The sequence below is a fragment of the Castor canadensis genome, chromosome 11, assembly GCF_047511655.1.
Source record: "Castor canadensis chromosome 11, mCasCan1.hap1v2, whole genome shotgun sequence".
NCBI classification, from domain to species: Eukaryota; Metazoa; Chordata; class Mammalia; order Rodentia; family Castoridae; genus Castor; species Castor canadensis.
The window spans coordinates 85,009,650-85,025,720 of NC_133396.1; the positions used below are offsets into that span (position 1 = coordinate 85,009,650).

Genomic DNA, 16,071 nt, shown 5'->3' on the forward strand with positions numbered 1-16,071 from the left:
GGCACTTAAGTGCAAAGAACATTCTTCCCAACAAATGGTGCTGGATGAATGGCACAGTGTCATCCAAAAAGGAATAGATAAAGGTGGAAGTCAGGAGGAGGATTTTGATCTTTATTTTGTCCCATACACAAAAACAAAATCAAAATGATAAGAAACAAAAATTATAAAACTTTTAAACACAACCTAGGAGAAAATCTTTGTGATTTTGGATTACACAATGATTTGTTAAATAAAATACCAAAAGCACAATCCAGAAAGGTAAAAGAGAATGTTGATAAATCAACTTCATCAAAAATAAGAACTGTTAGGCCAAGCCTGGTGGTATATGCCTGCAATCCCAGTTACTCAGATGGAGATCAAGAGGATCATGGTTTGAAACCTGCCTACCGCAAAATCAAGACACTATCCAAAACATAACTAAAGCATGAAAGGGCTGGAGCTATGGCTCAAGTGGTAGGCACCTTCCTAACAAGCATGAGGCCCTAAATTCAAACTACAGTACCATCCAAAAAAAAAAGAAATTAAGAACTTCTATTCTTCAAAATACACTTTGTTGGTTTGTTTGTTTTTCGTGGTACTAGAGACAAAACCCAGGGTTTGGCTTCCAAGGCAAGTGCTCTACCACTGAGTATACACCCAACCTTGAAAAACACTTCTAAGAGAATAAGACAAGCCACAGAATAAGAAAATATAATTGGAAATCACATATCTGACAAATGATTTATATACAAACTACATGAAGAATTCACACAACTCATGTATTCATATTTGATATGTCACTAAAGAAGATGTTTGAAAATCTGATAAGCACATGAAAAAATGTTCAACATCATTAGTCTTGAGGGAAATGCAAATTAAAACCACAATGGATATCAAAACTAACCACTTGAAATGTCCAAAGTTAACAAAGATCAACTAATACTAAGTGGTAAGGAGGATTTGGAATTAGAACTCCCATACACTCTGGTAGGAAAAGGTACAACCATTTAGGAAAACAATCTGGTAGTTTCTTAGAGTGCTAAACATATACCTACTATATGACCCAGTCATTCCACTGTTATGTGAAATGAAAGCATATGTTAAATGAACTGATAAATTATTGTGGAATATCTATTCAATTGAATACTACTCAGCAAGACAAAGGAATGCATGTAACAACATAAATGAATCTCAAAATATGCTGAATGAAAGAAAGAAGCAAGACCAGAAATGAGCATCCTGTATATCATAAGATTTCATTTATATGGAAATCTTCAAAATCCAAATTAATCTATAAAGACAAAAACAGATTAATGGTTGGTGGTGGGGTGGGGCTGGGGCAGATAGGGAGAATTATCAAGAAGCACAAAGAAATTTGGGGGAGGCAGGGCAGAACTGGGGTTTAAACTCAGGCAGGGAGGGCCTTGGCACTCAGCCACTTAAGCCATACCTCCAGACCAAAAAGAAACTGTTCAGACAAAATAAGTATTTGTTTTCTTAATTATAGAGAAGGTTTCATGGTTATTTATATACTGCAAAATATATTAAGATACACTTTAAATATGTGTTTGTTTTATCAGTTATATCTAACTACATCTAAAAAAATATGAATTAATCAGAATATTAAATCCTATTGTTGAATTGGTGATAGCTCAACAGAAGCACAAATTTTAAAGGACTATAACCTATTAGTAAAACATGAAATTATATTTCAAATCTGATTCATATAGTTTACAGTTTCAAGTCCTTGAAATATCAACCTTGGGATATAAATTATAAAGCATATGTACTTGTAAAGTATGGCCAGGTTCAAGAGAAAGTAATATGAAAGCAAACCAGACCCGACAAGAGGACACAGTGTCTCTGCACTTTTAGAAAGGAACATGTGAATACTCTAAATGTCTTAAAATATATCCTATATGGTCAAGCTCTGATCAATGCCTGGATTGATCAGGTTCTGTCAAAGTAGATCCTCTGTCCTAGAATTACTGATATTCAAGTTGAGAGCTACTTAAAACATAAATCCTGGAGTAAATACAGCTATGCATCAGATGAATACAGGTCAGGGTCCTTAAGATTAAATATCAATAATCTCACTGGCTTGATCAAGCACAAGTAAAGGCCTAGAAAGGCATGCTTTTATAGAAAAAAATTCATATTTTGTATTACTGCTAAAAATACGTAAGTTTTAGAACTAACAGACTTTGTTTAACCTTTTTTAAATATAGAAATAATCATACCACTCACCCACATACAGCTTTGTCATGTTGTCTGCAGTTAATAAAACTTGGACAACTATGGAGATGTTCTATAAAATCATGATATTCAAAGTATATCCAGCAGAACAAATGTCATTATTTTGTAGTTATGATACTATATAAAACCCATAGGTAAATTACAGGTTGAAGGTTCAAATTAACATCCTTACTATTTTTAATTTGGTATGATTTACCGAATGCTTTCTATAATAATTGAATTTTTTAATTTGTGAGGAGCCCAAGTACACAGGAGAGGAGCTGCCTGGATTCAAATTCCACATCAGCCACTTACTTACTACATAATCTTGGGCAAGTTCCTTTCTACTTTTATGCCTTGATTCCTCATCTATAAAATAGGGCAATAATAGTACTTACCTGATAGAGTAGTTAATTAGACTAAATAAGTTAATAGGCATAAAGCACTTAGAAATGTGTCTGGATCATAATAAACAAGGAGTGTTACTTGTCATCATCATTATAATAATGCTCATAATTGTGACTGTGATTAGAATTAAGAGTAGCATATAAGATAATTAACACTACAATTGATAATTTGAAGATATATACAAATATATCTACTAAGAATTCATGCAAGAGAAGGACTTAAATAGACATTTCCCCAAAGAAGCTATACAAATGGCCAAAAAGCACATGAAATCCAATCACTCATCATTAGGGAAATGTAAATCAAAGCCACAATGAGATACCGCTTCGTATCTACCAGAAGGGTTATAATCAAAAAATGGAAAATAACAAGTGTTGACAAAGATGTAGAGTAATTGGAATCCTTGTATACTGCCAAGAATTTAAAGCAGTGCAGCTGCTGTGAAAAACAGTTTGGCAATCTCTCAAAAGATCAACCATAAAAATATCATGCAATTCCACTCCTAGGTATACATGTATAAGAATGGAAAGCAGAGTCTCAAACATATTATTCATACATGAAAGCTCATAAGAGCATTATTTACAATAGTCAAAAATGAATACAACTCAAGCGTCCATCAACAATAAATGGATAAGAAAATGTAGCACATACAATGGAATATTATTCAGTCATAAAAAATTAAAATTTGGCATATGCTACAAGAATGGACCCTAAAAACATTATGCTTGGTGAATAAGCTAGACAAAGAGAAAAAATAATTGTATAATTTTACTTATAAAAGTTATCTAAAATAGGCAAATTCATAGACACAGAAAGTAGATAGAGGTTACCAGCAGTTATGGTGGAGAGGTATGAGGGGAGTCATTATTAAATGGTATAATTTTTGTTGAAGATTATGAAAAAGATTGGGGTATTTATTGATATTGAGGATGGTTACACAATACTGTTGAGTGTATTTAATGCCACTATACACTTATGAAAGCTTAAGATGATGTTTTGCTATGTATACTTCACACAAAAAAGAAGTAATGAAAAGGAATTTATTGGCTACTCTATTTCACATCCTCACTTTTATTCCTGTAGTTTACCATGAAGAACTCAGAATCTGTTCTTACCACATGGCTCTGAAAGAAGCAGAGAAACTAGGATGAGACATACAGCTAAATTCTAACACAACTTAGGAAAGTACAAAATTGCTAACTTAAATATCGTGTGAAACATTTTAATACTAATATTACCAATTGGAAATAGTAACTATGAACTTAAATAATAGAAACAGAGTAATCTTTAAAAAAAATACTGGATTAGAACTCAGACAGTGACAATCTTGCTTCACCAAGAATCTTTAGGAGTCACTTTTTCATGACTAACTACTTCCCCAATAAAATGGAAAAATAACTTACTATGTTTCTTAAATTTGTTGAAAAAATATATGCATGGTATTTTGAGATATAGAAAAAGGGGATTTTTGTAATAACATAACTTTATATAATATGCTCACAAGTAAATGGGATAATATTGTTAGTTATATAAAGGTAAAGTTATCTCTACTAGTTAAGGTACAAGAAAAGATGATCAGCCAATAGACATTATAAAGTAAAGCTCTCAAAGTGACACTCTGGCATAACAATCCCAAATATGTAACAAAAAAACAACCTAAAGTAAAAATGAGGGCTAATGGAGTGGCTCAGGTGATAGAGCGCCTGCCTAGCAAGCATGTATGCCCTGAGTACAAACCCCAGTACCACTAAAAGATAAAATAAAGTAAAAATGATGAAAATGTCCTCTTAAACTGATTTAGGTTGAACTTATGAAAGAATGACTGAAAACCTCTAACCTGAACAAAGCAATAAAATCCTCTAGACTATCTTTCTATTTCAACAGGAATGAGGACTACATATGATAGATATAGCTCTTTCTTACCAATGCTATCAAGGTAGATTCAAAATTAAGGATATAAGTTTTCTGTAAAAAAGGAAAACTACTATGAAGTTTTGATGGAACTAGAAAATAAAAAAGGCTGAATCTGACCGGTGCCAGTGGCTCATGCCTGTAATCCTAACTACTCAGGAGGCAGAGATCAGTAGAATCGCAGTTCAAAGCCAGTCCTGGCAAATAGTTCATGAGACCCTATCTCGAAACCACCCTCACAAAAAAGGGATGGTGGAGTGGCTCAACATGTAGGCCCTGAGTTCAAGCCTCAGTACTGCAAAAAAAAAAAAAAAAAAAACAAGGCAGAATCTTTTACACACTGAAACATGTTTTTTGTTAGTTACTAGCTACCATACCAGACATCTTTTTCAAGTTCTAACTACTGATATAGACTAAATCAATCACCAACCACTTAGCCAAAACTAGCCCACTTCAAAATAAAAATACCCACTAGAAAGGCCTTGAGTTTTCCATTTAGGGGCATTCTTGGAATTCACAAATACACGTAAAATTGCACAGAGTCAAGCCTAAGGGAAATGAGACAGAGAAATTTCAAATTGTGATTATTCTGCATTTCAGCACAAACTAGAATACACAAATGTAGATTGTAGCCAGGCAAGGTGATAGTTTAGACTGTCAGTCACTGCTCTAGAGAGTGCAAATTCTATCCTTTTTGGACAATTTTTACATAAAATGATAATGAACATTTTTTGCAACAAGAACAAAATGAGAACAAGATACTTAAGAGTAATCATCACCTTTTCAAAATATCCTTAAGACCAAACCTGAGTTACAGATTAACTTACCATCTATAGTGGTTTCATATTTCCACAAGCTAAATTAATAAAATATTTAAGGATTACAACTGACCTTTACTGAGTTCAACAAGAAAATGTGTCCAGAACATACACTTGAGAAAAGTACTATCATACTTTCCTTTATCATATCCTTCACCTCTTATTTCATATTAATTATAGAATAAGATATTTACATGTTATATTCTGCCCAAATTTAACTCAAATAAAATTTCCTACAAGCTTCCAGAAATTAAGTGGATATGAGATGTTTTTCATTCCAATCTTGAAGTACTCTAAATCATTGTTAAAAAGTTAAAGTACTTTGTTATTTTCTAAGTTTGCTCTTTTCTAAATTTGTCCTTAACTATGTGCTTCTTTTGTGTCCATGTCATTTCAGTTGGCAAATCTAACCATATAATAAGGCCATGGTCATGGATTTCACCTTTAGCAGACCAACTGCTTTAACTCTATACTCCTGTCCTTCCCTCATTCACTTGGAAATATGTCAGTAATTGAAAGAAATACCACTGGAAAAATAAGCCCCTTTTTGAAGAACAGTCTTAAAAGTATTAGGCCTCTAAGGGCATTTAATAAGTGCTAAGTAATATTTATGAAACTACAGGAAATTTATGTTAAGAAGAAATATGTTGAAAGTAGCAATGCAGCAAGGACTTACAATTATAAACCATATTTTCATATACTAGTAGCAGGAATTGCTTTCCAGAAAGGTTGTACCAATTTTGCACTAAGTCTCGGGCCTTTGAAAACACTGCATACTCTTCTAGGAATTCAGTGTAAGGAAACAGTCCTTACACTGTGCACAAAGGCATCAATAAACTGTCAACATAAAAATTTTGAAATGAAGATGAGGTTGTAGCTCAGTGGCAGGGCACTTACCTAGCATACGTGAGGTGCTAGGTTAGAGCCCCATCACCACAAAAAAAAAAGATGAAATATATTAATATTAAAGGAGGATAGCTAAATAAGCTGAATAATTAAATAATTTATGAGCAGAATTAGTCATCAACAAATCATATTTTCATACTATTATGCCTCAGTAATGAAACAGTGTGATACTGGCATAAGAATACAAAAAGACCAAGAAAACAGAACAGAAACCTTGAAATAAACCACATGGCAATCTAGGATAGAAAGATAATCTTAAATCAGTAAAGAAAAGATGTATTATTCAACAAATGGTATTGGGACAAATGGAACACCATCTTTTTAAAAATGAAATTGAATCTGTATCTCATGTCTTATATCAGAATGAATTCCAACTGGACTAAAGATTTAAATGTAGAAAAAAAAATGAATCCAAAGAAACACTAGTCAAACTATGGGAGAACTATTTTATAGACTCATAGTAGGGAAGCCCATATAAATTATGACATAAAACTAAAATGACAAAAAAAAAAGTGATACATTCAACTGCATAAGAATAATTTCTTCATGCAAGTGGAAGGGAACACCAAAAAAGAAAGGTCAAAAGAGAACTGAAAATACCAGCAACTCACTGTAGATAAAGGCTCTTTGGTCAATATACTGAGTTCCTACAAATCACAAAGAAAAAGACCCAACAACCCAATAAAAATGGGCAGAAGATACATACAGGTCACAAAAAAAGGAGATAGTGGTTCTCAAACATACAAAGAAGTTCAATCACAATATAAGAGATATGAAAAATATAAATTAAGCTAAGACAAATTATTTACTTTTCAGGTTGTCAGATTAAAAAATTTTTGATAACTCCCTGTGTGGGAAGAAACAGACACTCTTCATATATTACTGATGAGCTATATAAATAGATACAACCCTAAAGAGAGCAATTTGGCAATATCTTTCAAAATTATACACATATCTTTCACTTAGCAATTCTAGTTCTATGGTTACTTTTTTCTTACAGACATACTTGTAGACAAGAAAAATGGCTTTTTTTCCCAAGATTATTCACTGTATCATCACTTATAACAGCAAAACTGGGGTACTGATTAAATGACTTATGATTCATCTAGGCATTACTTAGACATAAAAAGAATGAGGAACTTCTTTACAAACTGACAGGAAAATATATACTCAAGATATATTAGTAACTAGGGGACCAATGAGGAGGGTACAGATCAAATCAATGCTTATAATGAGTTATCACACATAAAAATAGAGAATATGCATATAAACAATAAAAATCTATGATGATATCAACTGGATATAAAGCAATTAAAAACTAGTCTAGACCCCAGAACTCCTAGCCAACTGGATACAGTCATTTCATTAATCTTTAAAAAACATAATCCTGCATTTTATAACTAAATTGATGGGACCCCACTTATGGCAGAATTTTTACATAGCTATCTTTCCACCTTGAACAGGTATGGAAGGATACATAAGAATTTCAAATTATTTATGGTGTAAAGAGGACAATGATTACTTTCCAGGGGACTAGAGGGGAGCTCAGAGAGGAGGGATAGTTTTTAAGTTTTGAAATCTATTTTTTAAAAAATCAATTTAAAAACAAAAATGTATCTGAAAAAAGTTTAATGTTTCAATAACATGAGAAAATACACTGTTAAGATAAAAAGTAGAACATAAAATATATAAAGCATGATACCAAGTATGTACAAAAAAATGTATCTCTTCACAGAAAATGGAATAAAATATTAAATATTAGTTGTCTCAGAACAGTAGAATTACAGGTGATTTTAAATTTCTTTGAATTTTCCCAAATTTCAAATTCTTTACACTAAGCACAGATTATATTCATAATTATAAAAGGATATATTAATTTTAATATGAATCAGAGTGGTTAGAAATTAAAGGGAAAGGTAGAACGTTCCCAATATTATCCAGGCTTCTTAGTGTCACACATGAAATAATCCTATTTCCTTAAAATATCAATTCTAATCATGGCATAAAGAATTTATGGCTAAAGAACTCAAGGAAACAAAGATGGAAAATACATAATCTGTCCTCTGGTCTACCTCTTAAAGATCACTGTGAGATTATTCTCATCCTCCTACTTTGTGGATGTTTTGTTCATTTTTGTTTTGTGTTACCTAGGTAATGGTACTTCCAGCATTTCCCTTGAAGACTATGAAACTTAACAATCTGGTATTTCTCACTGTGCAGTTTTCCTGACCTTCAGCTTTGAAAGGCTATTTCCCTGAGGGAAACCAGTAAGATCTAGAAGCTAAGTCAAGAGGCTAAGGAATCTGAGGTTAAGCGTTCTAATCCTAATGAACTGTGGAATTTGTCTCCAATTTTGAGAACAAGCTAAACTTCCAAAGGTAGTTTCTTTAATGAGAAAACCTAAAGGATTTTTTGAAAAACATTTACGACTACTGCCTTTAAAGTTTCTTTCTAACTTTTCACACTATGCTTCTCAATTTTGGTTTCTTCCCATATGTTAAAATATTTTCTTCTCTAAATTTTCACTCTCCCAATCAATATCTGCAAGTATTACCAAACCCTTAATACTCAGAGATGGGGAAAAGGGATAAATTTAGACAGCTTACTGAAAGTGACACAATGTGGACAGAACTTGAGCAATGCTGAAGACAATTTATGAAGGAATAAAAATTTAATAGAGGACTGGCAGACTGGCTCAAGTGGTGGAGCACCTGCCTTAGAAAGCAAAGCAAATGAAAAGAACTAATTAATGTAACTAATACTTGTTAAGAAAAGGTAAAACTCAATCTAACATCTGAACGTATACAAAGGAAGAACTTCTGTATCACAGTCTACCAAATGAAGTTTTTATTATTCCTTAAGGTTCAAGTTTTTGTTTTTGTTTTTTGGGGGAGAGGGTGAGACTGTAGTGGGAACTCAGGGCTTCACCCTTGGCAGGCAGGTGGTCTACGGCTTGAGCCACACCTCCAGCACCAATTTTAATTCTTTTTATTGCAAGCTCATTAATAATTTGTATTTTCCTTTCTACTTGCTTATCATATTCTTCTTCATGACTTTCTTCTCACTGGAAATAAGCTACATTAAATTCGTAGTTCTCTACTCACTGGCCTTAAGAAGTACTTGGTAGCCTTTAGGAAGAAAGGTGTTTTTGCAAACATCAGATAGCAATTATCCCTCTGCCAAGACAGGGTGAAGCAATTTCAGGAGTGACTTCTGCACACTTCAAACTCCTCCTCCTGATTAACAAGACCAAACACCTCTCTAGCTACTTAAAAGTTTTTCCAATAAGGAGTGACAAGGGAGAAAACAACTAAATTTTTTCTGGATTACCTCAGTCATCAGTTGAATGCTTTTTTGTGGTTCACCTACTTAAACAGTGATCAAATCACTTTGTGCTACATAAGAGAGCAACTGCACAGAACAATTACATAAACCCTCTGCTTCAATTTACCTCATCCTCCTTTCTAATGAAACAAAGACATCAGAAACCACTGCCTTGCTTTAGTAATCTCAGTAAAGACTACTCTGTCATGTGAATTTTTTCTTTTCTTTTAATCAATGAAATTCCATTTAACATAGCAGGACACAATTATAGTACACTGATTTTAAAAGTGTGAGCACTCGGTTTTATAATCAGAAAAAGATAAGAGCAATTCTTATAAACAGGAGCATTCTACAACTATATTATTTATTTCTAAGTCCTAAAAACTCTGAAAATCTAAGTTTTTTTCACTTCTTTCACAGTAACCTCTAAGCAGAAATATTAACATGACTGAATCCTGACACTACTAGAGTATTTAAGTTACTACTTATAGTACTCATTTTCCAAAATCAGTCCAACTGGTTTTAGAAAAGAGATTATGGATCTATAATTTGGGTCAATAAAAAATATTTTCATTCTTTGAAAGTCAAATAGCAATAAATCAATATGATAGAAGGTAGAAACATACTAAGATGGTATAAAAGGGATTGTCCATTGTCTATGAACATTAACAGAACATGCAATATAAACAACACATCAAATTTTCTCTCAAAGAAAGAAAAAATGGGACTATCTGAATTTAAAATAATTTAAAACAAACAGTATACACCTAGAGTTTTTTGGACAGTCTCTCTTGACTTCAATGAAGAACTTTTTTTTCTTTTTGAGACAGCATTTCATTATGTAGCCCATCCTGGCCTCAAATTCATAATCCTCCTTTCTCATCCTTCCAAGTGCTAGGACTGCAGGTGTGTACCCACACCTGGCTCAAGAAAGAACTCTTAAGGTATATAAAATGTATTTGGAGAACATGGGCAATTAATGTATCAACACTCAAAACCTATACCAGGTCCTAAGTATTGCACTGAAGAATTTTTAAATTCCAAGAATTTCTAAAAACTAATCATTTATAAAGGTTCAATTAACAGTATTGAGGAAATGAAAACACTTAAGTAACATAACATGTTTGGGGATGTATTTGATACATAGTCACTGATTTTTTTCTAGCAATTAACTAAAACACAAAACTTCTAGTCTTGTTTGAATAATTTCATTCATCTACACATTATTACAAAACAGAGTGCATATTTAAGACATGTAAGAATGAGTGATTCACTAAGAATATGCAAAGTTGACTACATTCAGAACATTCTGTATAAGGCCAATGAGTTAGTCACTTCTAATTCACAGCGGACCAAAATGAAAAAACTTCCTAGACTTATTATTGGTTGCATTTTAAACATATACAGAAAACCAAAATGGAACAACTTCCTCGACTTGTTACTGGCTGCATTTTAAACAAATATAGAAACATATTCCCTAGAAATGCAACAAAAATATATCTCATCCTTTGTCTTAATTCCTGAAGCATAGTCAATATCACATATTACAACCAAATAAGACTTCCATCCCATCAGCTCATATTCAGTTCATGAGAAATGCCTGCCAAACCCCTCACTGTCACATGTCTGGAATTATATAATACTTGATGCAGTAGGATTAATTTCCTTTTCCTTGTGTTTGCTGAAATAATACCAGGCTTTAGAAACTTTCTGGCAGGTCCCTTTGTCATCGATAAAAAATGAGATGTACGCTCATGATAATGTTACTCATTTTATTAACTGAATAATTTTAGATAAGTCCTAACACTATTAAAATTTTTAAAGTACAAGATTTCTTGTTGGTAACTGTACTTTGCCTCTAAATTTCCAAGAGCATATCTGTGCACACACTTGTAAACCTTAGACCTGTTATGCTGGTGAGAGCAGAGTTCCACTTCAGGCAGACCTAGAGATGGGTATCTTAAATTTCACCCAAAGAGTATCCTACACTCACCAACCATTCATGGTAAAGCAGTTAACTTTAATGTTCTCATTGTTTACCAGAAAGCACAGACAGTGAGGCTGGCTTTGTGGCTCCTGTTTCCTTTTGCAAGGCTGCTGAGCTTTTTCAGCCAATTGACTTTGCTTTGAGTCTATAAATATCTGAAAAATGTTCTGCATTTGATGCTCTTGGATTCTGCATCCATATTTAGCTGTTTGTGGCATGCCTTTGTTTAAGCTACTCTACTACCCATAAGATCAGTCAGGTTGAGATCTAGAAGGTTAAAGGACAGATGGATCAACATTCAAGAGACACTGGTACCAATCTGCTAGACAGGATAACATGGAAAGGGGTGGCAGGATAGACATATAAACAAGACAGACTTCCTGATGTCAAAAATTTTTATAGTCAACAGTCTTGCAAGGGCACAATTTATTGTATTACTGAAACAAAACAAATGAAACATTTTAAAACTAAGAGAAAATAAAGGACAGACAGCATAAATATTTTCTCTTAGCAGTGTCTCAAAGTTGTGCACTTCTTTGTGTTCTAAATATAGAGCCATATTATTATAAAGCTCTGAACATAGTCCAAAGAAGTTTTCCAAATCATAGCAATACTCAAAGCTCTGGATATTTATCGACCAAAAAACCAAACCTGTCAACATCGAAATAAAAGCAGTTTCAGTCTTCAAATTCTGTGCACCAAACTAAGAAAATACCATTCTTGAAAGTTTCTATTAAGACACTCTTGGGGGCAGAAGGTACTTTTGTTGTTGTTTATTTGTTTGTATAACAAATAATGTTTTCAAAGAGATGTATATTGCAGAGGATGCAAGCTGTAGCCAACAGACAGCAACACCTAACACAGCTTCTCATTATACCCTCTTTAAAACCCATGTGGCTATTTTAGGTTCGGTCTCCAAACTGTATGAGCTAGACATGGGCAATATCCCTAAACCCATCTTGCTATCTTGTAAGAACATTTCAAGCAAATACACATCTCATTCTGACATTTCTTCCTTCAAAACTCAGTTCCCTGACCTTTTGATAAAAGTGCTCCCAGGAATTTCCTGACAATAATGATATAAAAGCATTAAATTAAGGGCTTGGTCAGTAACTCACTCCAAAAATCAGGATGGACTCTGTAAACCAAGTTGTAGGTAAATAATGGGACAGCCACAAAATGAGCCAACTTTAAAGCTAAAAAGGATTATAGATACTAATTAGTTCAGATTCGAATTTTACACAAACACCTATAGCCAAGAAGTTTTAACTACTTGCCCAAACTTAGACAACTCATTTATGACAAAGCCAGAATGAAAACCCAGGCTCTCAATGCCCACCTGTACACTCTAGACCAGATTCTAATTCAATATCTGTATTTCTTTAAAACATACTAGACTACACTCATCAAGGTCTCTTTAAATTGTACAGGAAACAGATGATCCAATACACAAAACAGACAAGAAATAAGATTTGAAAAAAAAAACTAATATTCCCCAAATTGATTTTCCACATTCTATTATTTTTATTTCAAAGTTTTTCAAAGAATCATAAAAGAGGCAACTTAAAACTAGCTAAGAATATAGCCAAGAGTCATTCAAATAGTTTTGGAATATTTGTATCAAATTAAAGACAACAAAATTGCCTGCAGGATGAGCTGCCTTAAAACAAGGAAAGTAGCAGTACTAAACAATAAGTAAATACAATTTTTGGTTAATTGATAGAAATGACAAAATAAAAGTGATGCAGTAGAAATTCTTCATCTTGACCCAGAAATGCACAGCATACATGTGTTTGCATGTGTATGAATATATGTGGGTGTGTGTACCTATTACTACAGTTTCCATAATGTATACATTATGTATACTAAGTGAAATGTAGAACTAGGGAGGTAAAACTATTCACCCAAAAGACAGCCAAGTTGTGGCAAAGCCAGAAGGAAAAAGGAAAAACCAGGTTCTCAACCTCCAGTCAAATGCTCTAGACTTTGATTCTGTATTTTTTTTTTCTATGCTGGAAATTGAACTCAGGACCTTATGCACTTAACCACTCAGCCACATCCCCAGCCCCCAATTTCTAGATTTCTTTAAAACAGGTTAGCACTGTGTATGTATATACACATCACAAATCAACTCTTAGAATGAACTATAAAACCAACATATATTTATGAGTTACATGCAAAGAATAATAGTTAACACAAGACTTAGAAAGCCCAACATTTTAGACAATGAAATACTAATATTATATATTCTTACAGTAACATGGCCCTATCTTTAATATATTAAAAAAACAGTATGCCAAAGTGCATACAGAAGATAGAATAAGTAAATGTTGCAACCACAATACACTCTAATTCATACTCATTTTCAGACACTCATCAACTTTTGTTGTAAGTGAGCAGCTAAACAGGATTAAAAGGCAGATGGAAAACCAGACACCAAAGTTTTTAATCTAATCTGCTAAGAATGAACTGGGTGACCTTGCATCATTTCCTACTTCTTTGTTTTAATTCTTCCAGGTAAGCAGAATAACATCAAGAGACACAAACACCCAGCAAAACACAAAATGGTACATACATAAATTCCTAACAAGAACTGATACAAAGAGTTCCTGTATTTTTATGACTGAAAAAGCCATTAGAGATTATTTAATCTACTCATTTTACAGATGAGGAATCAGAGGCAAAAAAGGTGACCTAATCTACCACAAAATCATTTAGCTATTCAGTGACAGAACTGAGACAAGAACTTCAAAAGTATGGATTCTTAGTACTGAGCTCCTTTAGACAGTGATGGACATGAAGTCCTAAAGCCAACTGAACTATCCAGAAAGATAATGTAAGCCATGGTTATTCTTGAATAACACACACATACCCTGTTCAGAAGTATGACAGCAAACCAAAAAAAAAAAAAAAAACCCATAATGTACCTGATCACTCCAGGCTTAGATGCATATGACTGCAGGATAACATCTCAACACTGTGTTTGATCCAAGATGCTTCAAATTTGCATTCTTACATTCAGCCACATTACTAATGTCTTTTTTTGTGGTCATGTAAGCTAAGTGATAAACATCTTGCCACTTTCAATATTTTGGAAAGCCACAGCTAAACTCTGAATGCCAGGCTATAAATCCTTAGGCTCTGAGTTTTCAAAACCAGCATGGTTTTAATGCTGCCACAAGCCTTACCTTAAGAGTCTCATCATTCAGTTTTAATTTAAAAGGTGGTGACTAGGAATGCAGGAAAGTTTTCATGTGTTTATCACTTTTAACCCACTAGTGGCAACCCAATCACTTTACAATGAAATTCCGCAACAACAGTGCAATCTGAAGCAATCTACCCACTTGGTAAGTGGTTGCTTTTGGAGAGTAAGGTTCAGGAAGAGGTTACAGATGACTCTGTGCCCACCAAATGCACACTGAGTTCTGATGTAGGGAGACTTTTTTTTTAATCTTTTCATTCATTAGTTTGTCTTCAGCTAAGCTTTTTCTTATCTGTGCAGTCTGTCCTCCCCCAACGAGAGGAAGAGATGAGACCCCACTCGCTTGGTTTCCTGGCTTGTGCATCCTATCTTCTTGAAGATCGGGTGGAGCCATCGCCCTTATAAGAATTATGTCTGGATAGCTCAACTCCAGAAACTTACAGCGGGTGTCTGAAGAGGTCCAAAGAGCACACTCAATCCCATCTCTACCTAGGTGCTGCTAATCGGATGTGAGATGGGAACCGGGAAGGGGAAATGAGACTTAGCCCAAGCAGAGCCTCGAGGGTCCTTACCGTACACCCGGACCCAGCTCTGCTGCTGGCACACGGACTCCAGGAGGATCCGATCCAACATGCCACCGACCATGGCTCCGCCGACGGGAACCACGGCGTCCAGATCCTCAGGGGGCAGTGGCGACTCGGACGACTCCAACCCCGGGAACATCTCCGGCCAGGACAGCGCCTCAGCGGCTCCTCCGGACGACGGCGAGAGCTCCATGGTGCCCCGGAGGGACCGGGCGACGCGCGGCGGCCGTGCGCCCTGCCTGCGGGAGGGACAGGGAGGCGACGAGCGCCGCGGCGGGGACGAGGTCCCGGGCGGCCGCGCCTCTCACTCCGGTTCCCCGCCCGCCGGAGGGCCGGGCGACGTAGCCCACCTGCGAGCCTAGGCTGCAACCCCGGGCCGGAGAGGCGTGGGGACCCGGCGTGGCCGCCGCCGCCGCCGCCGCCGCCGCCGCGGCTGCCGGAGATACGAGCCGGCTCAGGTGCGGGTCCCTCCCTCCCGCGCCCTCGCAGCAGCCTCCCGCCGTCACACCAGGCTCGGGCTGGTGATGGAGCGGGGCCGGGAAGGGCTGGGCTTGGGGGCGTCACCGCCAGGGGCCGCCCCCTCCGACCGGCTCGCGCCGCCGCCGCCGCCGCCGCCGCCTGGGGCTCCGAGTGCCGCCGGCTCCTCAAGCCTGAGGGGGGCTATGGCCCCCGCCTTCGGGCTCCCTCCCCGAGTCCTCAGCTCTTTCTTGCGAAATA

General features: G+C 35.6%; 1 protein-coding gene across 4 annotated transcripts in view; it reads right to left on the reverse strand.

Annotated features, from left to right (window-relative positions):
- Positions 1–15,628, reverse strand: part of Rasal2 (RAS protein activator like 2) — a 330,973-nt gene extending 315,345 nt beyond the window's left edge. For 3 of the 4 annotated variants that reach the window (XM_074047357.1, XM_020154241.2, XM_074047356.1), the window contains exon 1: positions 15,343–15,628. In XM_074047357.1, the coding sequence (XP_073903458.1) occupies positions 15,343–15,547 (205 nt within the window). In that variant the 5' untranslated portion in view covers positions 15,548–15,628. The remainder of the gene's footprint in view (positions 1–15,342) is intronic. The other variant, XM_074047358.1, reaches the window with a different exon arrangement.
- Positions 15,629–16,071: the final 443 nt, after the last annotated feature.